Genomic DNA, 27,356 nt, shown 5'->3' with positions numbered 1-27,356 from the left:
AATATAGTTGGTGCTTATACAGGGTTTGTGTTTCGTTTTGAGAATGAGGCACAGTGAAGACTGTGATGTCCTTATTTATTTACACATATATGCAACCTAAGCCTGTGATAGAGGGACTCAAAGCATTAATACCCCCAAAGGGCTCTTGCTTCTCCAGTAGCTACATTATTGGAGTCAAACAGTAATCAGACATTGCTCTCTCCAGTTTGCTGCTTTACTTCCAGGTCACATTACTGCAACTCAACTCTATAAACTCTGGCTTTGTCTTCTAACTAACCACGAGCTAGTAGAGGGGCACCACTCATTTGCCATCTCACACAGAGCCCCTTTCTTCTGTTTCCTTAATGGCCCATCACTCAGTCTATCACTTCAACACAGGAAACTAGCCTGACTTGTATTTTAACACTTGCTGGATCTACGAGTTAGAAGTATCTCACATACAGCCTACGTTCCTCCTCACAAACTCATAATCCTGTATTACACCCCATGTACAGAGTGGGTGGCGCTGTGGTCTAAACCACAGAGCCTAGGGCTTGCCGATCAGAAGGTCGGCGGTTTGAATCCCCGCGGCAGGGTGAGGTCCCATCGTTCGGTCCCAGCTCCTGCCCACCTAGCAGTTCAAAAGCACGTCAAGTGCAAGTAGATAAATAGGTACTGCTCCGGCAGGAAGGTAAATGGCATTTCCGTGCGCTGCTCTGGTTCACCAGAAGCGGCTTAGTCATGCTGGCCACATGACCCAGAAGCTGTCTGCAGACAAACGCTGGCTCCCTCGGCCTATAGAGCGAGATGAGCACCGCAAACCCAGAGTCATCCACGACTGGACCTAATGGTCAGGGGTACCTTTACAGAGTTCTTACATGAAACTTATTTCACTTAATTCAGAGACTGAATAAAATATAGTTGGGGCAATAAATATATAAAACAATATAATGTATCTAGCTCATGACCAGTGTAATGCAGTCTAAAATTAATAAAAATCTGTGTCATTATTAGTCCAGGAAAGCTACAGAGAATTGCTTATTCTTCCTTGTCCACGGATATCCCAAAGAGCTTCTACTGGCCTTAACACAGTTACTGGATGTTGGGCTAAGAGGTTCACATCCTTACTACCATCTTTTGCCACCACCAGGCATTTTAGGCTCTGATATAGCTGTAATAACAAATCAATTCCATGATGCTTAGTGTTGCTTTCAGATTATGCTTTTGTATTACTCCAAAACAGAAAGGAAACTCATTTTGCAAGTGATATACGCTGCTTCTCATTGCTGTTTTTCTCATTTTTTGCTATTAAATTTATATCACAGCTGAAGTGGCACAGTCAGTTTGAATGGCAAAATACAAATACAAATAATGATGATGATGATGATGATGATGATAATTCCTTCCCATAGCTGGAAAAAAGGAAAAACTGAACCCATTTCATAGAATAGAAAAGTTATAAAAAAATTCTTCCTCAGTGAAGTTAGGTGGAAGGAAGCAATCACCTAGTCTGAGTGTCTTTTTGCTCTTTAACAGACCATTAAGTAGTAATAATATCTCATTGTGTCCTTTCATGTATAAGTGAGATCTAAGAATACAAACTTTCTAATTGAATGAATAAGGTATGGCTTTGGCTGCAGAAGGTTGGGTCAGGTTATTTGGCCATTATTATATCATATTGGTGCCAGCCTTGATGCTTTCAGTTAATGTGTTCCTTTGTCTTTTTTCCTTGCCCTCATTTGCATAATCCATACATATTTCACATTCTCAGAATTCAAGTTCACTGATGGTATCAAGAAAAAACAACAAGCCAACAATAACTAGGATCACAGCAGTCACTGATCAACTATTATATATATTTCTAAGAAAGTATATAAGAAGTTATCAAGCTGTGAATAAAACTAATTCATTTGGAAGCAGTATTTATTCATGAGCAATTCCTTTAACTTCATTTATATGCTAATCAAGATGCAGATAGCCTGAGTGGGTTAGAAAGGACCATGGGATCTTAAGTATGAGCAAAGTTAAAATCAATAGCAACTGTGATTTTAAATGCTAGTTAGTGTATACAACAAATAGAACAAATGGCTGGCTGATATGGCGCAGTAAAAAGTGAGAAGTCCCGCAAGCCTTTAGTAGCTGAGTGGTAAAAAGTGCTCAATTGGTAAAAGAACAGAAGGGACAAAAATTAATTATTATTCTGTGTTGGGAGGGGTATTTAGAAGTCCATAGTTATAACTTTGTGAAGGATAGGCGTGCGTGCCTGGCGTGCTCTGGTCCATGGGGTCACGAAGAGTCGGACACGACTGAACGACTGAACAACAACAAGTTATAACTTTATGATAAGATTGCTAGGTTCTAATAGAAGAAGATATGCCAGGTACATGGGAAATGGATGGTCTGTAGGGATTACTCTCCCTGACAGTTGAGTTATATGGATAACCAAGCATGTTTAATAAATTCCCTTTATACAGCTTCTATTGACATTTACTTACCTTTGGGCAAGGAGTGGTAGTCCTGCTAGCAGATTTGGAAATGCTAACATATTGATTGTGACAGCCTTCCTAGGTGTGGTATCCTTCAGAAACTTCACAAATATCAAAGGAGATCAGAGGAAATTGAAATTCTCACCTCCCCTTTCTTTGGTATAACATCTGCAGTACCACATTTAGTAGTAGTTTAACATTTACAGATTTAGAAAGGTTCCCTTATTATTTTGAAGAGTGCATTCTTTTTTTGAGAGTGGCTGGATTGAAAAATGTGTGGTATGCTTTTACATGGAGGTCTTCAGCAATTTCAGGCCTCAATCAGCCTCCTTGAATCAGCACTAACAGCCCATTTATATTACCACCACCAGAATATATAAAACACCAGGGCATCTCTGAACCCATCACTTCCTATAGGTAGAGACTCCCCAGAAAGACTCCCAGAAGGACTTCCTGCTGGTGCAAGGTTCCGCATTCTACAAGATTTGTACTGTAATAGCACGTAGCATTATCAACTTGAAAGGCCTTTTGACATCAGGGGATCATGTTCAAACTCTACCTCAGGCTTCCTCAAACTCGGCCCTCCAGATGTTTTGAGACTACAATTCCTATCATCCCTGACCACTGGTCCTGCTAGCTTGGGATCATGGGACTTGTAGGCCAAAAACATCTGGAGGGCCAAGTTTGAGGAAGCCTGCTCTACCTCCTTTGAGCTTCCTATTGCCACAGTTTTTCATTTCCCCCACTCTACTCCCCACCCCCAGCTTTATTTAATTAAGTTATGAGTGAAAAGGCGTAAGGAAACATTCCCCTGTGGGTTTTGATAGACTGGTGATTGAAACCAAATCTTGTGAAAGAGCATCTACTCTTCCGTAAGAATTTTATCAATCAGAAACCCCCCCCCCCCCAAATGCAATAAGTAACCAATAAATAAACTTGGAAGTTGAACGGAATCCGTTCTGGAAGTCTGTTCGACTTCCAAAACGTTTGGGAACTAAGGAGTGGCTTCTGGTTGGCTGCAGGAAGCTCTTGCAGCAGCCAATCGGAAGCCATGCTGGACGTATGGGTTCCAAAGAATGTTCGAAAACTGGAACAATCACTTCTGGTTTTCAATCATTCGGGAGCCAAAACGTTAGACTCCCAAGGCATTTGAAAACCAAGGTACGACTGTATGTGTTTACTACTTGAAAGGCTAGATTCATTGTACCCCACTGCATCAGTGTGTAGTGAACTCAAAATTCATAAATTATATTTACACTTACCTTACAGCTTTTTTATAGTACTGTAGTTTAACACTGTAATCCTAAATGTATGTTTACTAGGAATTAAGCCCCCCTGAACATAGTGGGAGCTACTCCTGAATTGATGTGCATGCACTTGCACTGTACATGTATCAACTGACCAAAGAGTAAATTACTATAGGTTGGAGTGGAAGGTTGTGGGTGCCTCCCCCAAAGCCTATGCTGAGAGTCAGGGGGTTCTCGTGGACCATATGGATAATATCATGAAGTGCTGCACGCAAGGGTTAGCAAAGTATTTCTCATGCAGTAACTTAATTACACACATGTATTTCAATTCAATTGAACAATGTTATAATTTTAGAATATTTAACTGTGAATATACACATAATGAAAGGGTTTAAGGTCAGTGAGAAAGAGGAGGTTTGGCTTGAGAAGCTATTGAATTATTTGGGTAGGTTTGAACAATTTGGGGTAATTAAAATGTTAAAAGCTAAATAAACCTTGCTGATTGTTAATATATATAGAATTGTACATATGGTTGATTTGAATATGTCTTCATTGTTTATGTATTTGCAATGTATTGGCCGCCTGGGGGGTTTCACTGTTTTTGTTTGGGTTGTTGGTGATCTAATTTTTTTTTAAAATACACACATGTAGGGTTCTCTGCAGTGCAAAGCTATGCTTCTTCTTGCTCAATTTCAGTGTTACATTTCATGAAGCCTACAACAACAGTTTTATAAGAATTACATAGAATGTAAGATCTTAACATTTGTGAGGGAGATGAGTAGGGTTGGGTTGTGGAAATTGAAAGAACAGCTGTGTAACTAAGAGTTTATACACAATCCTAATGTTACAGAGTTGTCCCTGTACAACGAAGGGTGGAAGGTCAGCTGCTTATCAAATGTAACATTTGTCCTTCCAACATTCAAAATACTAGTCATTTTGTTCCATACACTCCTGGAAGGTGTTTGCCTGCTAGAAAACAACTAAGCTATAGGCCTTTGTATTCTAGAATGCATGTTTTCTGCAAGCACAAATGGACCCGAATTCATGTCCTGATAAATGAAGTTTCAGACAATGTTCTAAAACCACCCTCCATATTTTGAACAGAGAAAAATAACAAAGAAAAGTTAGTCACCAATATTATATATTTATATTTTACAACAATTCTATGCATAGGATAAATATTGTTTTTGGATAAAATGAGTTGCGTGGCAATGTCCCTCCCCCCCCCCCCGGAATTAATGACACAGACACATTATGCAAATTATAATGGGCGTAAAGGCCACAACTTTATCGGTTACGGATGTTGAGCGGTATTGGCTTAGGCATTGGACCCTATCAGCTATATCTGACCCCAACCCGTGTGTTGGAAGTCAGTGAAGGGTTAACCACCAGTAAGGAACCCCAGTGATGAACATTGCCCAGAATTCCCCCTGTGGTCACCGTTAGGGGTGTTATGTGCGTGATCGGGTTGTGACGCCCACAAATCCACCTCCTGCTGATGCGGAAGTGGCCCTTCCACCTTCTTTTGTGGCCAACATGACTTTTCAGTAAACATTTCTGATAGAGAAATTGCACATGATTTCAATGAAGTAAGCACACCAGAGAGGCATTGGTAAAGAAAGCGCGATCTATAGAAATTTTGAGAGGGGCTCAGACATAAAATTCTAGTAAATTATATAGAACTTTGTGAAGAACATTCATCAGACAACCTTTACAATAACCTCCTACTTATTTGAACTAGAATAACATGAAAAGATTCCTATTCTCCTTTGTTGGAAAAGGTCAAAATAATCATGCCCTTATCTAAAAAATAATAATGGATTGTGATTGTACTGAAAACTTACTGAAAACCATGATAACAGAAACAGTTTTCTTTTTCTTTTCTTTAAAGATACTGCTGTAGCTTTCCTTTATCAAAGAAATGGGTAGTGATGAAATAGGTGTTGAAGCTGTCATCTTTGACTGGCAGGTTTTCATACTACTTTATAACATGTATGAAAATAGTCTGGAATCTAGGTAGCTAGACTCTAGATAGTTTGTGGCCAATTTTCAGTTGATCTAATCTAAAAAGGTTATATGCATACAACTGTCATTATGCCATATTCATTTCTCAGTAAAGGACTGGAAGGGAGGTGGGCAGACTTCAGGCTTGTCGAATCTACTTTGTTTTTTTTAAATCAGAAACAAAGATTTAACTGGAACCTAGTATATAAGACAAGCACCTAGAATGAAAGAATTCTGGAGCCATGGATTTTTTCTGAGTTCCAGAACTGAGCAAAGTTCACTGTCTTTGAATACAAAAATCTACTTCTGTCCCACTCCTATTTTCTCTATTTTAGTAGGCTAATTTTGGGGGGTGAGGGGTGAGGTGTCATTTGTTGCAATAGTTCAAATTGGATCTTGCGGAATGTAAAGCATTTTTTGAAAAGAATCCCACCCCAAAAAAATTTCAAACCAACACATGCTTTCCCATCTCACAGATATTTTGTACTTTTAAACTAAGCTCTAAGACTCTGTTTGTCTTCCCCGATTACCTGTTTGCCTATTTTTATTCGATTTGCTGCATTTTAATTTTACTGAACTGCCTATTTGTGCAGGTGAGCACCACCAGACAATAATGTGTGTGTGTGTGTGTGTGTGTGTGTGTGTGTGTGTGTGTTTGTTAACTTATACCATTTTTCGTGGGGGGGCTTTAATGGGAAAGAGGATCATTAAGATTACTTTTTTTAAAAAAAAGTGTTTTCCAATCCTGGAGCAGTTAAAGGTAAAGGTAAAGGTACCCCTGAGCGTTAGGTCCAGTCATGGACGACTCTGGGTTTGCGGTGCTCATCTCGCTCTATAGGCCGAGGGAGCCGGCGTTTGCTCGCAGACAGCTTCCGGGTCATGTGGCCAGCATGACTAAGCCACTTCTGGCGAACCAGAGCAGCGCATGGAAATGCCGTTTACCTTCCCGCCAGAGTAGTACCTATTTATCTACTTGCACTTTGACGTGCTTTTGAACTGCTAGGTTGGCAGGATCTGGGACCGAGCAACGGGAGCTCACCCCGTTGCAGGGATTCAAACACTGACCTTCCAGTCGGCAAGCCCAAGGCTCAGTGGTTTAGACCACAGCGCCACCCGCACCCCAGTTCCTGAAGCAGTTACCACTCCTTAAAAGCTTGATGGGCTAAATAGGATAATTAATTATGCTGAAAAATAAGAGGGAGTGACTTTATAGAAAGGCATGCTGGGACATGTGTTTCTTTTCGGATCCTATCAATCTGGCAACTTGTTGATATAGATGAGGCTGGAAATAGTGCTTGCAGATTGATTTGACCTGGGATAATTTATTGTGTAAGAGTACTGATTGTTGTAGACAGTTTGGTGTGGGGAGACAATCGGGATAGCTCATTTGGTAGAGCATGAGACTCTTAATCTCAGAGTTGTGGGTTTGACCCCCCACATTGGGCAAAAGATTCCAGCATTGTAGTGGGGGACTAGATGACCTTCATGGTTCCTTCCAACTCTACAATTCTATGCCTGAGTACAAAACGATGCAAGATGTACTCTTTACATAAAGGGTGGTGACCAAACCATTTTATTTAGAACAAACTGGAGCACACATTAGGCCCACTTCAACAGCCTCAAGACCTAAGTGTGAATAATCTTATCCTGTCTTAATTATGTCAATTATAGCCTGCCTTAGTTGATATGTTACTATCGATTTAAGTTAAAACTAAGTAGAACTCTGGGGAAAGAAGAGGAAGTTCTGGGGTGGCTGAGAAGGGGTTCTAGGTCTGCTGAGTGCCGTTCTAGGACTTTGTTAAACTGCAGTAATAGTTCTGGAGAAAAATAAAAGTTAATTTGTTCACATGCTCCTTGTTTGGACTGTAACATTGGCTCCTGGTCTTTTCCATCAAACCTGGCCTGGAACTGCTCCAGGCTCTGACTGGATTCTGTTAAAATTACAGTGACTTTTTAGATTTTTGTATGTTTCTTAATAGTTCCAAAAGCAAATCACTTAATGTGTGTAAAATGTTTACTGCATTTTGAAAACACTTAACAATGGAAAACACATGCACAGAAAGCTGGACCACTGACAAGGCAAATTAATAAATGAATCTGCACTTTTATATATATCTCTATATACTATATCTGCACTACTAGTCCAGCACCAAACTGTTTTCATTGGTCTTTTCTCAAGGTTCTAAAGGCCAAGAGTGCATGAAATGGGGGGGGGAGCAAAGAAAAAGGAGGAAACTTGTGTGCAGTAAATGATGGGGGGTTAAGAGAAGGCCTTCTTTGTCAGTGAATTTCCCCACTAAAAGGGGCAAAGTGGTGGTTTTAAGCAACAGCATAAGTTTGAGTAAAACATGGGTGAAAGAACACTGAAAGGGAAATTGTGAAGCTGCAGCAGAAATTTGAATAAAGCAGAGATAGAGAAATATAAACAAATCATGGTGTTGACCATCTTTAATAGTCCATGTGTAGTATGATTTTTTTTCACTCTTTCTTTGTTAACCATTAAGGCAAAGGGTATGCCCCAAAGAGACTTTGGGAATAGCTCAATGAATATTTGGACGAACCAGTGTGCAGCAGCTGTGGGTGGGGGAATGCAGACTTCATGTTATAAATAATTAGGAATGGGGATTGAAAAGAAAACTTACAGTATCATAACTCCGTTACAGAAATCTATGGTATGGCCAGACTTAGAATACTGTGTACGGTTCTGATTGCTTGAGCTGAAAAAGCATATTGTAGAACTGGGAAAGGTTGAGAAATGCACATCCAGAATGATCAAAGGGCTGGAATAACTTCCCCATGCGGTAAAGATGGGGCTTTTAGTTTAGAAAAAAGGGGGACATTATAGAGGTATATAAGAAACTGCATGCTGTGGAAAAAGCGAATATAGATTTGTTTTTCTTCTCCTCATAGTATTGGAGCCCATGGCCATCCAATGAAAGTGAATGTTGGAAGATTCAGGACAGACAAAAGAAAGTTTTCATTCATATAAGCACATAGTTTAAGGTGTAGTGATTGTCACCAACTAGGGTGGCTTTAAGGGAGGATTAGACAAATTCATGGAAGATAGGCTTTCAATGGCTTCCAGCCATGGTGGCTATGTTCTATCTCCATGGTTAGACACAGTATGCTTCTGAATAGCAGTACCTGGAAACTACAGGAATGAGGAGGGCTGTTGTGTTGAGGTCCTGCTTGCAGGCTTCCCATAAACATTTGGTTAGCCACTGTGAGAACAGGATTTTGGACTAGATGGGCCTTTGGCCTGATCCATCAGGGCTTTTCTTCTGTTCTTCTATCACTTTATACCGGCATAGGCAAACTCAGCCCTCCAGATGTTTTGAGACTACCATTCCTATCATCCCTGACCACTGGTCCTGTTAGCTAGGGATGGTGGGAGTTGTAATCCCATAACATCTGGAGGGCCGAGTTTGCCTATGCCTGACTTTACACTTGTGCTGCATATAGTGTGGGTGAAGTTAATTTGTGCAACAAATCAACTCAGAAGTGAACTGCATCTTGTTTGCAATCCATATGTCATAAAGGCTCCCTCTCCCTTGCATTCCAGCCTGACTTTGGTCCACAAATCGGATATTTGGAATTAAGCAAGCATTGTCCAGCTGATTTAGTGACTGTGGTTCAATTCCTTTATTCACTTTGGATGCAATTAAGTCCTCATGATATAATTTTCCTTCATCAGTTTCATGTGGTGAACATTCTTCATGAATGAGCTCTGTCGTGGCAACAGTTGGTCTTTGCCGCCTCAGTGGAAGACACTGAGAACTAACAAGCTTCCTGATGTGATAAATACTAGCTGTCACCATTTGAGGGTGCATTTATAAAATAATATTCACCACATGAAACTGATGAGGTAGAGCTTTATCTTGTAACATATTTATCACATCTGAGATGAATGTAGGAATTTTGTCCTAAGCCGAATTAAAGCCAGCTACCTGGTTTAGAGTTTATTAAAATCTTGTTGGTAGAGAGAACTAGCATTTGGGCTTCAGTTTTTATTAGTAGCATCCATGATAACCAGACTTTTCTAGGGGGGGAAAATACTAAATGCATTCTATATTTCCATTGCAAATTTTAAAAAAGCATTTTTATAGTCAGCCCAAACCATATCTATCTGGATAGGACACTGGTGCAAAAATATTAATAATTGTCCTCTTGAAAGAGTGGAATTTTTCTTTTACAGTGTTTTATGAGAGAAATTAAAGTAGCCTGTTTAAATTGAAACATTTTACTGTGCTGAACAAAGCTGAGAAATTATATTCTAGGTACAATATAAAATGTTAAAAAAATATTGAACCAGTAATTTTAAGTTCCTCCTTCCCTCCCTGTGTTTTCTTTGCAGAGCATCACAGGATTGCTTCCCTTAAGGAGGGAAACTGGCTGCTGGGGAACATCAATCAAACTGGCTATTTTAGGGTTAACTATGACATTAGAAATTGGAGATTATTAATTGACCAACTGACGAGGAACCATAAGGTAAGCCCATTTCATCATATTGCCTGAATATTTTTGTGATTTCTGAACTCCCTGCTGTTTTTGTGTTATCCTGACATGTTCAATTTTTCTCCTTTACCCTCATAGGTAATCTCTGTCAGTAATCGTGCGGGTTTGATCGATGATGCATTCAATTTAGCCAGGTATGTTTTTCTGTAGATAATCTATTCTAATACACCTCCCTGTAATTCTCCTATATTTGCCTGGTTAGCCTAGGCGTGCTTTAAGGTTGAACCTATCTTTTTAAAAAGTGTTTCAAATCCCATCCAGCTTTCTTCAATTTTCTGTCTTTCCATGAGACGAAGCACAAACACACTTTCCTCATTCCTGATCGATAAAAGCCTCAGGGTATTTCTACGTATAGATGCTTGATTAATTTTCCTTTAAAGTCAGTTTAATACATTGGAGATTAATAACATGCTCCCATTTCACTAATGAACTACTTTTTGTCCCCAAATGATATTTGTGAAATATATCATTTCTAATGATAAAAATCTTCAAGCTTCAGATTTCCCCTCCCTGCTCTGACATACATGATATTTCTTGGTCTACTTTACGATACTTGGTTATCCAATGCAGAAACAATCCTGAAGAATAATGAGAAGAAAGCAAGGCATGTATGAAAGGGTAGTAAATAGATGGAAGTCATTCATAGAATACGTGAAAACAGTCATAAATAGCTGGAACAGAGTTTGATTATATGTTGATGTGATATATATAATATTAAGTATGAAAAGTAATTATTTAAATAAACATTTCATATTCATAATCTTATTTACTATTTATATATTTATACATTTTGTCACATGTTCATAAGCCTGATTCAGTCTTGTATATATTCTAATACTAAAATTATATATATATATGTGTGTGTGTGTGTGTGTGTGTGTGTGTGTATTTATTGTCTACATCCAAAATGGGTTGCATAAATTAAGGGTTCTTAAAAATTTGGTGGTGGGGGGGGGGAGAGTATTGCCACATTTTGCTTGCTACTGCAGAGATCACAGGCCTGATTTCTCAGTAGGAAGAAATTCTGAGCTATGTCCTAAATGCTTTTTTAAAAATCAGGATGATTTGTCTCATGACCAAATTGGTAGCTGATACAACTATAGCAATATTGATCAGTTATGCAGCTGCTTCCCCACTCCTGTCAGGTACTAGGTTGTGCATTCCGCACTGTTCTCAGCTTCTGAGATGCCTTCAAGGAAGTCGCAGAAGTGTTGTAGTAATTTGTCCCGATGCCCACCTCAATCATGGATGCAATTCCAGCACTGGTTGTGGTGTTTCAAAAGCTCCAATACAAATGAAGTAGTCAAGCATTCTTTAGTTGGAGGCTTTGTCAGGCAGCCACAAGGAGGAGGAAAGGGGAATTATTACCGTAGTACTTGGAAAAATTCCAAGAAGAGTGAGTTTTGTATACTTAGGGAGGAATGAGAGTGCCATATATGACTCTGTGGACCACAGGTACTATATTCTCAGTGCTATTGCATGCCACAATACAGAGTTCTTTATTGTCTGTTGACAATAGGTGAGGGACTTTTGAATGGGAGTTTTGTGTGTTATATAGCTTAGGTAATGTAAACCTTTCAATAAATGCTAATTAATTGTGAATGATGGTCAGAACTTTCTATGATAAAGTATTTGATGATCACACACATGCAGTGTATTCCATGTGTGTGTGTGTGTGTGTGTGTGTGTAAAAAAGGATGTGAATTGTATGTATTTTTATAATTTTCCCAGTAGCAATGCTGTTTTCAGTAGCATCTTCAGGTTCCCTAAAGGTTCCTGTGGTGCTAGAGATCTCTCACATATCCTAGAACACTCTGTTTTGGAACCATCACCCCCATCTTTTCTGAATTAAGGGCTCGCCCACACTTACCTTTTGCCCCACAATTTTCCTGGTCCGTGTCAACCCACTCTTTAATGGTGAATTGGAACAAACGACAATTTGGGTTTCCCGTGGAATTGTTTCCAGTGGTAAAGACCATGCTTTTGCAAGGAAAGTGCCAGGGAGAAAAAAATAACGCTTGGACACATAACTTTAAAGCACAGACCTGTGTCTAGAAATGCAGCACTAAAGGAAGTCTGGATGAGCACTAAGGCATACCGGTACATTTTTCACCCTTATCTGGCTAAGTACAACCCCAAAACACTGGTTTTAAAGCATGTGTCTTCTGTCTTCATAAGTTATAAATTTTGCCCTCTTCTGACACTAAAGTTAGGGTAAACACATGAGGAGGAGAATAGGGGAGGGATACAATAGCTCTGCCTACCACCACTATTCTGGTTGCTTCCAACTTATGGACAATGACTGCAGTAGTGTGTGCTCTCTACCCAACAGGGCTATCCATGTGTTACTGGGGCTCTAATGCATGTAGAAGTATTTATTTCACTCCTAGTTGTAGTGTCTGAAGGGGGCTATAGTGTTGCTGTGTTCTGTTTCGCTTGTCAAAGCAATGAATATATTTTATTATAACATCAGTTAATGTTGATTTGCTTACTTTTATATTTTGCACTGTAATCAAAGTTGTGAAGTGTAGGAACAAGTTGACCAAGAACAGGAAATGCCAGCCCAAACTTAAGAATTCTCAAACTGTTTCCTGAAAAGGCTCGAGGTTTTTGCAAACCTTAACAGAGTTTCATGATTAATAAGCCACAGGGCTCTTTCTCTAAGTGCCCTTTCTTTGAAATTGATGTAAGGATGGCATTCTTAAGAGAGTTGCATCTTACGGGTCACAATGAGGCATATGAAAAAGGTTGTGATTTATTTATGGCTTTATAAGTCAAAAACTGACTTTGTACTGTCAGTTTTGACTTATACACATGATACTTGTATGATTTCCTCATGGACAAATAGCAGCTTCTGGGTAGGGAGAATGGGATTTAAATGGGGGGAAGCAGTATAGGGGAAAGTGTTAACTTTCTCCCAGGAACACAGCTCCTATCCAATCTCTGCCAGAAACTGCTTTAAACTTAAAACACACATGCACACCTACCCCTTAGGAGATCCAATCACAGATCTCCAAAAGCCTCATCTTGATTGACCTTCATTTCGACTGTTTGGAAATCTATAAAGGCCTTGAAAAGATGTGTGGGAATTTGAGGAACTGGGAATGCTTGTTAGATTAGATTACCGGTACTTGCAAAGTGACATTATTGATTGAAAGGAATGGGAAAGCTGGCTCACTTGCTTCATAAGGTATTCTCTTACCTAACAATGCATACAAAACATCTGTTATTGTACTTCAGTGCAGTAGGTTACACCTAAGTGATCTTTATATTCATTTCACTGAATGAATTTTGAACTAAACATTTTAATAATGTCTGTTGTAAGGAGCAAAAGCTTGTAAGTCATAAGCCTATTGATATATCCTTCTTTATTTTCAGAGCAATACTTTGTAGCAAGTGGGTGTTGTTATTATAATTTTATTTTGGACTTCACTGGTGGTAACTTCAGCTTAATTATAAGCATTTGTCTAGTCCACTGATAATTTAGGACTTGAAAAAATGAGCTCTTAAGATACAGAGTGCAACACATTCTTCCTCTCATTGATTACAGCAGCTAAATGTTATGCCTTCATTTATATGAAAGAAGTATAGAACCCCTTAAATGCCCTCTGTGTTTTGGAAATGATAGTTCCCCAAATTGTCTTTTGGGAGCATCTGTGTAGCAAAATTAAAGTGTGAATTTGTAGTCATCTTTATCACACTAATCCTTCCCCAGAGAGCCAAATTTAATTCATTACAACATCCAAAGTCTTCAAGCATATTCAAGGTAATTGGATCCATATTATCCCCTAATGATGTTGTTTAAACCCCTGTTCAAACTAATGACCAGAAAAGTCAGGGTTTTCAGACCAATTTAAGCATCAGAAATTAGAGCAATAGACTGTGAGAACATTCAAGGTTTCCACCCAAGACAATGAAACACATCCAAAAGGTTCCCAAATATCAGCTCTCACATGCAGAGTTGTTGATAATGTTCTCTTAATGTGTTCACAAGGAATAATACGGTTTCTGTGTAAATGAACATTTTGTTTATCTAGTATTTAACCTTCATTATTGCCTCTACATTAAAGTTTGAAAATCAAGACCACAGCCCTCAATGGTGAACAATTTAATCGAGTGGGATTACTGCAAACTAATTACTTTGAGGAGTGCAGCTTTTTCTTTCAATAGCTTTCTGAATTCTGTTATGCACTAGTATGATCCATAGCAATCGAATGTGTGATTCACAATTTAGTTAGCCATTGACTTTCATACTTTTCACATGTTCCAACAGAATCTATGGGTTAAAAAAAATATCTCCAGTTATTTCCTATGAATTGCCAAAGGCAATAATAAATTGATTTGTTTTAGATACTGCTAATAGTTATGTTGGCCTGATACTTTATTTAATTGTGTGGTTATAGTCTTTTGATATTCTTCATTGTGTGATCCATCCAGGAATCAGTTTCCACAAAGGGTGATATAAACATGTAAAATATGGTTCCATCATTAATAAACACTGATGAATTCTGTCAGTGTCATCTTTTCTTCCAATGTTGTGGGGAGCCATCCTAACTCCTGGCCATGGGGCACTGGGGCTGAATGGAGCTGCTACTTCATCCAAAGGCATGTCTCTTGTACCAACCAGATCAGAAGGTGGCCGGAGAGTATTTTTCTTAAATTTAGCTATATCAGCTCCAGGCTGACACAGCAGAGGGGCCTGAATTGGGCTTATCTCTGGCTGCACAATCTGTTTAGGATCCAGTGGATCCTTGGCTGACCTGGTGCCACCCCCATTCTGCCCAATCAGATGGAAAGTCCCTATCTCTAATCCCAGGTTTAACCTTCAGGCAAGCCCTGATTGCGCTCTCAGACTGTCTGCATCCAACGTAAATTCCACCCTCTATCTCCGGATTGGCTGATTGACGTGCCATTTCCCACAGGCCCTGAGAGGCAGACCCAGGGCCTGTCCATCACAGGCACCAGCAGGGACACTGCCCATGCCATCTCATCTTCTCACTATTGCCTTCCAAGGCCTATACTGTTTGTCCATGGCTCCCATAGCTCTGATGAGCAGCAAAAGAAGCACCAGGAAAATATGGAGCTTAAAATTTGCCAGTAACTCATAATTCTCTGTCATTCTCAATACTCATGCCGTTATCATCTACTATACAGTAATACAAAAGAGCTGAGCATAACCATTGAATCATTAGAGTGAAATGTAGCACCTTTCCTTTCGTGTCGTACCCAATGCGGTGTATGAATTTAACATGCATTACACTAAAAATAACCTTATCCTTTGCTTTATTTTCAAGAGGAAAAATCTCTGAACAACAAATTCCACTGAATTTTGTGTTCATGTCATTTCCTTGTGTTCCTTGACAATGCACAGAAACAATGGTGCAGGCACGAAACAATCTTTGTTACAGATTTACATAAGAAAAAGTAGGAGTTGTCACTTTGTAAGTGGAGGTGGGGATATATCTGAACAGCAATAAGCTACTCACGTTCTGCACATCCCATATAAAGCAGATGGTGCAGAGTGCCTTTTAGAACAGTAGCAACTAAATCAACTCATTCCCATTGTCTCAACACTGTCAGGCGGTTTGTGACCAGCTTGGGTTTTCTAGTTTTCTAATTTTGATTTAAGCACATCTCAGGATGGCTCTGGTGGACGGTGGGCTCATGAATTTATGGCGCACTTGTATGTGGGACTCTCAGCACTTTACTGCAACACTGTTGTTTTTGTGACAGAGTCTGTTTGGCGGGTTTTGGATTTATGGTCGAAATAATTCAGAATGGAGTAATAATTTTCCCTTGGCAATTACACTACCATTTGGTATTTTGTCCCTACGGGGGAAATGAATGTACTGAGCTCTATCTGTGAGTTCAGTCACTCAATGTAAGTGAAGAAACCAAGGTCAGAATGCAGCTGCACAACTCACAAATCGTCCCTTCAGAATTAGATATGTGGTCTTCAGCTAACTCATTGAAAGCTCCTATAATGATTTCAGCAATTTAAATATTTATTTTTGTGTCCATCAGTTAGGAATCTTGGGATACATATGATGTTATGGTTCTCTTTTTCTTTTTTGTGAATTAATTGAAAGTATTCTGTAGTATTTTCATTTAATTGTTCACCCCCCCCCAAAACAGTCATGATGCTTCTCCACTGACTGATGGGATTATGCCTTCTAAATCTCCCTATGTTTCATAGGAATTGCTAGCAAACTAATAATAGCTAATAAATATGAAACACATTACTTTCATAATTATTCCAAGCTACTATTATATCAACTATCATGGCAACATTAAAAGGTTGAATGTGGCCTATGTCTTCTCCATTGAATTAATAAATGTTGTTGGGAGAATGTTGGAGCAAGATGGGACTATAATGAAAAATGCCGTTTTGAGAGTTAGCTTCTTCCCGTTTAATCATAATGACCTTATAAATATTTTCTGTAACAAATGCTTGTGACTGTTCAGTTCCTATCATCAGGCTTTTTTTAAAAATCCTTTTGACCTTGCAGACATGAGTTCATTTAAATTATATGTTATGATGCATAGATACATTTCTAAATGACACTCAGCACTTTAAAACTTTTAAAAAGAACATTGACCTTATTGTATAATATAATGAAATGATTATAGTTTTTTATTTGTATCTGCACAAGGAAAAGCCTACCTCAGTTTCTAGTGTCACCATGACCTTTTTCCAATTAATAATTCACAATAACTTCTTTGATTATACAGAGCTGGCTATTTGCCACAGAACATTCCACTAGAGATTATCAGATACCTGTCCAAGGAAAAGGAATTTCTGCCTTGGCATGCTGCCAGCCGAGCCCTTTATCCACTTGATAAATTGTTGGACCGCACAGAAAACTACAACATCTTCAATGTAAATATATTTGTCTTTCTTTCTTGTGACCACTGAACTATTGTTGTCCACCCCAGTAAAATCCTGTAACTTGTTTAGGGCAGGGGTAGGCAACCTAAGGCCCGTGGGCCAGATGTGGCCCAACTGCCTTCTCAATCCGGCCCGCGGTTGGTCTGGGAATCAGAGTGTTTTTACATGAGTAGAATGTGTGCTTTTATTTAAAATGCATCTCTGGGTTATTTGTGAGGCATAGGAATTTGTTCATTCTCCCCCCCCCAAAAAAAAAAATATAGTCTGGCCCACCACATGGTAAGAGGGATGGTGGACCGGCCCACAGCTGAAAAAGGTTGCTGACCCCTGGTTTAGGGCCTTTCTGCATAGTCAGGGTGCACCCCAAATGCACTTTAGACCCTGTCCCACAAGTTCCTTTTTAATGACTATGTGTGTATATATAGTTGGGCAGGGGGGAGGATGGACTATTTGCCTTTAAAACAAAAGAAAACAGGCAGATGTGCATTCCCAGTACTGAAGAGAAGGGCACACTGTCTTCCAGGGAATTGAAAAAGAAAAGAAAAATAAATAAATAAGGGGGTTGTATCATGATTCGTCTAATAAGTTAGGAACATATTAAACTCTGAATCACCTCAGTATACTCTGAGTGGCATCTGCTTTTAAGTGTTACAGACAGGGGTTTCCCCCAGTCCTATCTCCAATATAGAATAGAATATAGAAATTGAGACAGCTCAGTTGGTTAGAGCGTAGTGGCGACAACACCAAGGTCTCAAGTTTGATTCCTGTATGGGACAGCTGCATATTCCTGCACTGCAGGGAGTTGGACTAGATAATCCTTAGGGTCCCTTTCAACATGATTCTATGAAAAAAGACACATTCTGCGTGAATTAAATGCTCAACAACATATGTTTTAAACGTCTGGTTTAAATGTAGCCCAGGTCCAGTTAGAAACCTAAACCAGCCAACAACAAATGCAAGATGAAAATGTGTATGTCCTATAAAGTTTGTTTCATTTTTTAAAAAAAACTTGGCCCATGCGTTTTGAGCTTTTCCCACCCTTTCCCAAAGGTCCTTTGCCACCAACATTGACAGAAGTATGGGGGGCAGAGGGAGGCAAGGAATTATTGCAGCTCCGTGCTAGCGTGATGCCTCCATTCTTTTGTCCTTCTAATGACTGCCAATGGACACTGACTTCTATGCAGTGTACCCTTCCTTCCCTGTCATGCAATGCTGAAATCAGAGTTGCCAGCCTGTTGTTGCCTGTGCTGAAGAATCATTATAAATGTATCTTTTGCTGACTCCCTATTTAGTCTGACTGGGGGGGAAATGCAATTTGAGTAAATAATAGCAAAAAACATTGCTGGTTTATTCTGCTTCTTTCCATTGTATCTTGCAAGAGTTGACAACAGACTTCGTAAATTAATTTTTGTCACAGGAATAACTTACCTGCCAAAGGATGGTATATTGCCGTATACCATCCTTATGCAACTGAGTGAGCTGCTGTGTAAATAAAAATTATTCACTCATATTGTGCTACTATAACGTAAACTACATTCTTAAAACTGAATTGAATTTATTTTTCACTTAAACATGGGTATTTGGCAGTAGTAAGAAAATTACAATATGACTATGATGGCAGAGACATACTTTACAGCTTGTCATAAAAAGTAAAGGCCCCTATTGTGTAAGGGTCAAAAGCAGAAAACTTGTTACGCTTGCCTTTGTAAAAGTGCCAACAACTAAAATGACATTGAAATACAGGCATCGTTAAATTGTCCAATCTTGATATGCAGCTCACATTACTCAATATTATCACATCAATTGGCTGTGCCTATGTAATGGTTTTGCCATATCTGTGCATATAAAGACAGCCAAGCCTATCAATTTCATCTGTGTGTGGCCTAAATGTGTCACTTGTAAATGTTTAATGATGGACATTACTCAAACATGCATTTTTAAGTCAAGAGTAGCCTAGCAAGGTAAATACTAGCCTGTCTAAGCTAGTATTTTCAAACTTGTGTCAAACATACATCATTACATGTTTAAGAAAACCAGGAATGATCCAGCTGACTTCAAGCACTTCTAAGCCCCATTCTTTCAGAAGGATTTTTGGACCCAGATTTTCCTGTCCATTCATTGTGGTTGGCGTCAACCCAATGGCCCAGTTAGCCCACCATCCTGTTCTCACAGTGGCCAAGCAGGTGACCATGAGTAGTCCATACTCTACCTTAAAATTTGGGGGAAAGCATTTTATGATGTGGCCAGGGGGTCCAAGAGTTAAAAACTCTTTTGAGGGTGCAATCATTTTATGCTGTAGCCAGGGAGTCCAAGAGTTAAAAACTCTTTTGAGGATGCAATCAATCTCTCTCTGCTTTGAAAGTAGATAGGGCACTAGTGAGTCTCTCTGAGGGCTGCATCCATTTGGAACTACAGTGGAACCTTGGTTCTCGAACGCCTTGGTACTCGAACATTTCTGCTCCTGAAAGCTGAAAACCCAGAAGTAAGTGTTCTGGTTTTCAAATGTTTTTCGGAAGCCGAACGTCCGATGCGGCTGTCGGCTATTGTTTCCTGTGCCAATTGGATGGTGCGCCTTGGTTTTCGAATGTTTCGGAAGTTGAACGGACTTCCAGAATGGATTATGTTTGAGAACCAAGGTACCATTGTACTTAGCCTCTGAAAGCTAGGATTCCACTGATGCTCACTGGGATGGTTCCCACTTTAAAAATCAGACCTTCTACACACACACACACACACACACACACACAGCCTGCTGCCAAACACAAAGCCTCACTGTGCAGGTTGGTAGGTGTGCATGTTTAATACGACAAGTGACATTATCTCATGCTTTGAGCCCCACTGATGGTACACATGCCCCAAAAGATTGGCTACTACTTATCTTTAAAATGTCACATGTAATAAAACTATTTTAAAAGCCAACTTTGAACTGAATGGAGCATGTTTTCTTTTAACTATGAAAATATCTGATGCAGGGTTCTTTCCCCCCCTTTTGTGTTTCAGGAATATATATTAAGACAAGTTGCTTCAATGTATCTTAAGCTTGGATGGCCAGCAAATAATTTGGACAAATCATTTGTTCAAGCTTCCTACCAACATGAGTACTGTAACACTTTTTTCTTCCCATTTTTAACTGTTGTAGAGCATTTGTAGTGAACCAAACTCCATAGGCTTAATGAACCAGATGCTTATTTATGGGCATGCTCCACTGATTATCGTAAGAGGGGGCTGAGTATATTTCCACCTCTCTTGTTGAATCAGTGGGACATAAAATTGCAAAGGATTGTTCTTTTTGTTTTCATTTTGGGGCTTTACTATTATGAAAGTGTCTACTTTTACTAGACTCTGAAAACTAATCTGCTCCTTAGTTATGATTTAAGTTCTAGCTGCACTTGGGAGAAGGACCAAGACCAAGGGGCATGCATGCTTGTAACTGGCTGGCTTTGTAGAAATGTAATTGCTTGTTAACTGATTTACCATTGTAGGATACTGTGGTCTATACATCACCAGTGGTTCACGAGCTTTGTTTAGGTGGTCTGCAGTGAATCTGTGGATTAGTGGTTCAAGACAGAAGAGAGCACAACCACCTTACTAATTATTCATATAGATTTTTAATTATATTTAATTTCTTATATTGCATTTGATTGTATTACAATCTGAATTTTATGGAATTCAGTTGTAATACAATAAAATATAATATATAAGAAATAAAAGAATAAAAATCTTTAATATATTATATATTATTTTACAAAATAAAATTGTAAAAATACAATTAAAAACCATACAACATCTAGCACAGTGCATTACAATTGCTACAACAGGCAAGACCTTCAGCAATTTTCAAATGGTCCATTGGGGGAGAACCACTGGTTTAGATCTTGTAAGCAATTGTGCATTTTCATTTGAGCACTTGAACATATTCATTAATATGACCCTAACACAATTTTTGTTTCTGCTTTGGGGTTACCCAGGGAGTTGCGTCGTGAAGTCATTATGCTGGCTTGCAGTTTTGGTAACAAGCACTGCCACCAGCAGGCTGCAACCCTAATATCAGACTGGATTTCCAGCAACAGAAACAGGTAAAAAGGATTGCAGCATGCATCTCCCCTTTTCCCCCTTAGTTGTTGGAATTACTGGAATTACTCCCCCCCCCCTTTTAAAAAAATACATTTTACCTAGAGATCGACATGATTTTTAAAAATTAAAATAAATTCAGTAGTTAAAATGCAAATTCCAAGTGAGAGATGCTAACATTGTTGTTGTTGTTGTTGTTATTATTATTATTAAAATTTGTATCTCACCCTTCTGAAAGAGCCCAGGACAGCAAACAACAAGCAACAAAACAATAAAAGCATCTTAAAAACAGCTGCAATACAGATGCAAACTGAGAAAGGTCTTATAACACTTGTTGTAAGAGAAAGGTATTCAGTAGACACCAGAAAGACAACAGATTTAATCTTAGTACCATTTCACTGAACCACTCGTTGAAACTTACCATTAAGTGAAAACTAGCAAAACTATTTAAATACATGCATTTGCTTAAATGTGTATTGTGACTCAAAATGGAGTTTCTGAAATTCATCTCCAGTACTGTACTGTGAAGCAATTGCTTTCGGGAAATTAAGTTGTTTGCTACAGCCCTTTCATGTGTGAAGAAGTGCATTACTCACACTCCTTACTTATGACAGCCTAGTGGCTCAGCCTAAAAAATTAAAAGAATTACCATAAGGTCTGCCTGTGCTTGAGAATCAGCCTTGTTAACCTCTTTAACCTTCGCAATGCATCAGCTTTGAAAGCAAAACGTGTTTCAAAATACATTATCCTTTTCAGAGTTTCTTCTGGAGGTAGATTCACTTAATCTGTATTCTTACTTACGAAGCACAAGAAAGAAACGGTGACAGGAGCAGGAACACCAATCATGTGCAAGTTCTCCAATTGTATCATGTTTATTTACTCAGTTTGGCTACTCCTGGATTGGAGGCTAAAGTAGCATTGGGCTTGGAGTGCCTATTTCCAACTCCGGCTACTTTTGCCAGCTATGGCCCCTCTGGGACACAGATCACTAGGACTCTGTGTTCCCCCAGTCTGGTAACCTTCAGATTGGACTACTGCAATGAATTCTGTAATGTGACTATTCAGACACATCAACTGATCCAAAATACAGTAGCCAGATTATTGCCCAGGGTTCTATTTAGAGCTCATATAACCCATGCTTTAAAGCAGTTGTGCTGGTTGTCACCTTATAGAAATAAAGCCCAATTCAATGGGCTTACACTGGTGTTTAAAGCCCCGAACAACTGAGGCCATGTGTGGTGTAGTGGTTAAGAGCGGTAGACTCGTTATCTGGGGAACCGGGTTCGTGTCTCCGCTCCTCCACATGCAGCTGCTGGGTGACCTTGGACTAGTCACACTTCTCTGAAGTCTCTCAGCCCCACTCACCTCACAGAGTGTTTGTTGTGGGGGAGGAAGGGAAAGGAGAATTTTAGCTGCTTTCAGACTCCTTCGGGTAGTGAAAAGCGGGATATCAAATCCAAACTCTTCTTCTTCTTCTTCTTCTTCTTCTTCTTCTTCTTCTTCTTCTTCTTCTTCTTAGTGTGGGGGTAATATTGCAAATCAAAACAACTTTCTGCCTATGTTTTTATGCTTGTTTGTTTCCTTAAACTCATTAACGGCATATTTAACTAGTCACAAAATGAAATTGGCCTCAATGGAACTTCCTCAGCCTTCTGGACATTCTTGGATAAATTTTTAATGTGTCAGAGAATCTACATCTCCCTGCACAATGTGCACATATAATTCTTTGTTCTGTGCTATGTATAGCCTTAAGGATGTACTTTAAACAAATGGTGGCTACATTATCTATGCAGGTGTAAATGAAGTCATACAGTATATTATTTTAGAATAGCACAGAGAGAGGATAGCAACCAATGTTGCCGAAATTAGTTAATTAACAGGCCTTTGCAACAACGGAGTAGAGTCTTGCAGTGAAATCAATAAAGCTGTTTAAGTAGAAAGAAGAGTGTGCTGAGTACAACTTAATCAAGACTTTAGTGTTGTGAAAGAAGACCCAGGGCATATATCCAATAGGATTAAGGATTAACATGATAACAAGTAAATACAGGCTTTATTGTCTGGCAATGTCATTAAGAAGACAGTTTATTCCCTACGTCTTTTAGATTGTCAAGTAAAGCAAAGGGTTGCTTGCTAAATGCTATGGACTGGCTATATCTATTAATTTAAGAACCTCATGAGTGACTTATAAGCAATTTAACCATAGAAAACAAAGACTAGTCCAAACACCATATTAAAACTTAAATATCCATTCCAAATATTGCATGTACACACCAGTGATTATAGTTTTATTTTATTGTTTCTAATATTCAGACAGGGAGTTGCAGTTGTGTAGAAACTGTTACCAGATCTGCTAGTGTGCATAACCTTGTTTCATACACATTTCCTTTTGTAAAAGCTAATTTTGCAATTAACAGTACTACTCTAGGAATCTTTACTAGAAATAATTGTCTGCATTCTTACAGAATTGAATTATCTTGGATAACATTGCTTACTTTGTGGAATTTCCATCAATATTTTCGTGCTTGCTCCAGAGAGCCAGCAATAACCACACCTGTTGCAAGTGCAATGTTTATTTATAAACCAAGGTTTAAAGGTGATAGCAATACATGTCAATACAGTCAATAGCAATAAAGTCAATAGGAAGTGACTTAGAAGGAAGGAAACAGCTTTGTGGGGTGAAGCACCTGTAAATAAACACAGAATAGAAAGGATTCATGCATTACACAGGTAAGCCATCCCATACACTGTCTGGACCATGTGCTTAGTTACTGTAGCAGAGATATGGAATTATGAGGTGGAATCTTAGATCCAGCTTCATTACAGAAAAATGAAAATACCAGGAAAGTTGCATGCAGAGTAGTTGCTTTTTTCATCTGATAGAGCCAGAGGCCAGTGAGATATGGAGATAGGCCCAAGGAGTGAGACACTGTAGTTATGGGTCTCACTGATAGTATGATGTGAGCTTCTGGAGTTGTCTCTGTGATGGAAGAAAAATTGTAACAGCTAGATTGAAATGTTCTGGCAAGGGAGAAGCAGGTGGTTAAGGCAATTCTTCCACCTGTGAAAAAGTTGCCCCATACTGGGGTGCTTGGTTATCCAAACCTAGGATAAAAGCAGCAATCCACGATTGATTAATAATAATAATAATAATAATAATAATAATAATAATAATGTATTTGTGGGAGGGAGGGTTATTGATTTGTTTTTGTTATATTATGTATTTTGGGTTCTCATTTTGTATTTTTATGTTGTGAGTATGGTTTGTTAGGAATTAATAGTGCTTATACCCAAATAGCAGCAGTAGTAGAAGATGATGATGATGATTTTGGATTTGATATCCCACTTTATCACTACCCTAATAATCATCATAGCATTTAAAAGAGCAATTATTACGTTCATCCAGAATTTTGAAAAGTTAGTTCTTATTCATATGGGAGCGTTATATAAAACAAATCTGTAATCAAACACACTGAAAAGCTTTGGCTAAATTCTCAGAATTAAAACAGGACATCTGATTAATTTCCTTTCTTAAATGTTTCCCTAAATGGTTTGAAGCATGTCACTAAATCAAAGAGCTGCCTAAACTGCATCCAATTACATTTTAAGAAATTAGAACACCATTTGCCTAGAAGATAAATAATTAAGGGCCTGTTTTATAAATGTATTTCCATTTGTTAGAACTTAGTTTAAACAAGAACAAGCATGTACCAATTAATTATAACTTAAAAGATTATTCTTAACTCTTTGTAAAGCTTTATTATTAATCATTGAAAAAAATAGATTTCTCTGTAAAGGCACAGCATGATTTTAATTGTTATTTTTTCTGTTTAATTTTTAACATTTTCCAAAGTGCTTAATTTTTAATCAGCAGCTATGCTAGCCTCATATTTTATCCTTGCCATGTCTCCTATGCAAGATAAATAAAGTTAAATAAATCACAACAGTACTTGTATTCAAATGAAAGCCATTTAAAATGCTTTCAAAACTGAAGCATACTCTCTGAAGTATTGATCATAGCTTTGGTTTAAAAAATGAGTGCAGGCGAGATACTCCAGGGGGGGTTTATTCCAACAAAGGAAGATATTTGGCAGTATATCCTTAAATAACACTCAGCCACCATTTCCAATTCCCTCTAGTTAACGTAGCAAGTGAATGCTTTCTGCTCTTGCATAAACACTGAAGATGGGCGATCAGAGCTTTAAAACCATGGAACTGTTAAAGCACCAGATGTAAAACCTTGAAGATACCTTCTGTCTAAAAATCTAAAAAAAAGAGAAAGAAACCCAAATGAACTAGAGGAAAGAAAGGGTATATAAAATTATCCATGGTGTGGATAAGTGAATGGAGAGAAGTTCTTCTTCCACTTTCATAATTCTAGAACCTGGGCTAATCTAAAGAAGCTGAGTGGAATATTCAAAGCAGACAAAAATGAGTATTTATTCACACAACAAATAGGTTACAGAATTTGTCAGAAGTAATGGTGATCACCACCATCTTGAGCCACTTTGAGCCATATGCCTGTAGTAGTAGTAGTGGTGGTGGTGGTATTAGTAGTAGTAATAATAATCTTTATTGTGGTCCAACGACACATAACATGGATTCAGAATAAAATACAGATACAGACAACCCCCCAGGGAAGGAAGACTGGAGCGTAATTTGTTTAGTCATGGGTATGTTGATCTTTGATTCATATGACTACTGAAAGAACCTTTGCCACGGCCACTGTGATATCATTGGAATTGTCGTCCAGAAGATATTTGATATAGTAGGTTTCAGATTGACCTGGCCAATTTGCCAATAGTGGTTTAACCAATAGTACCCTAGCTTGATCATATTGTCTGCAATGCAATAAAATATGCCTCATGCAATCGATGTCCTGAGAGCACACACAGATCCTATTTTGATAAGGGATACCTCTCAGTCTGCCTTTTAACACTTCTGATGGGAATACATTTAATCTGGCTTTGGTGAAAAGATGCCAATGTGTTGGCACAGACAAATTTCTAAGATATGCAGGTGTCTGAAACTCGAACCCATAGTGAATTCCTACTGCTAATGGGCCACAGATGACATGAGATTGAGATCGGAGATCACTATGTGATATGTCCCAGAGCCTTTGCCTCAGAGATTCAAGGGCGGTATCATAGCCCAGATGGTACAGGAGAGAAGGTGGCATACCAATCGAAGTGGCTTTTCTAACCATAATTTCCATCCATGAGCTGGTAAACTCCTTGTTGTTTAGGTATGGAATCCATATGCCTGTGGATTCCAATTGCTGGGGATCACAAACATGAGGGTGCCATGAGCTCGTATCCTGCTTCATGACTCCCCAAACACATATGGTTGGCAACATGCAAAGCATGATGCTAAACTAGATTGGCCTTTGGCTTGATCCAGCAAGTCCTGTGGCAATTGTTATTACAGATAAAATTTTGGGGCAGATTGTTGCTTTTTTATATTAGTGATTCTGCTCTTTTTAAAGATTAACTAATTTTTTATCTGGGTGTTCGTTGTTGTTTTATGTATTTGTTTTATGCATGTGTTTATTTATTTTTTGTAATTGTCCGCTAATAATTCATCAAAATTGTACTCAATGCAGTTTGAAGTATAGTTGAAATAGACGTGAAGTGGATTTGTAAATGTATAGTGCAATCCTATACATATCTACTCAAGAGTAATCACCACTGAGCAAAGGATACAAGGAGGATGATAAATAAACTGAATTTTCATAGAAAGAAACTTTGGGAGGCAAGAGATAAGCACCTTGTTATTGTAGAGAGAGATAAATATTTTCAGATGGCGCACTGTTCTGCTCATGTGTACTGCTGATTGTATCCCAGCATTTGGTCAGTGCGCAAAGCTAAGGAGACAATCAGCTTGAAAGGAATTGCATCTATTTTTCTTTTTGCAGATGTCTTGTTGGCTTACAGCCCTACTAGTAGGGAAAGCCTTTTGAAAGCCACCTAAATGATAAAGAAGATAATTTAAATAAAAACGTGATAGTTGCCTGCTGCCATTTGACCGTACAACCCTAACTATGGCTCAAGTACAAAAAAAAGTTTTACACTAATAAATATAAATATTTAAGAATAAGACATATTTGAGATTAGGACCAGTACAGTAATCTTTTTTTTTCATAGAAATTTTGTATTGGACTGATATGAG

At 38.6% G+C, this 27,356-nt stretch overlaps 1 protein-coding gene across 1 annotated transcript in view; it reads left to right on the top strand.

The window, feature by feature from the left end:
- TRHDE (thyrotropin releasing hormone degrading enzyme) overlaps positions 1-27,356 on the top strand; it is a 196,346-nt gene that overhangs the window by 156,757 nt on the left and 12,233 nt on the right. The window contains exons 11-15 of the mRNA XM_033161733.1: positions 10,071-10,204; positions 10,310-10,365; positions 16,964-17,111; positions 20,121-20,218; positions 21,089-21,196. Coding sequence (XP_033017624.1) covers positions 10,071-10,204; positions 10,310-10,365; positions 16,964-17,111; positions 20,121-20,218; positions 21,089-21,196 — 544 coding nt within the window. The remainder of the gene's footprint in view (positions 1-10,070; positions 10,205-10,309; positions 10,366-16,963; positions 17,112-20,120; positions 20,219-21,088; positions 21,197-27,356) is intronic.

The sequence above is a fragment of the Lacerta agilis genome, chromosome 10 (assembly GCF_009819535.1).
Source record: "Lacerta agilis isolate rLacAgi1 chromosome 10, rLacAgi1.pri, whole genome shotgun sequence".
NCBI classification, from domain to species: Eukaryota; Metazoa; Chordata; class Lepidosauria; order Squamata; family Lacertidae; genus Lacerta; species Lacerta agilis.
Note: the sequence above shows the minus strand (reverse complement) of the source record. Positions and strands in the feature narration are given on the sequence as shown.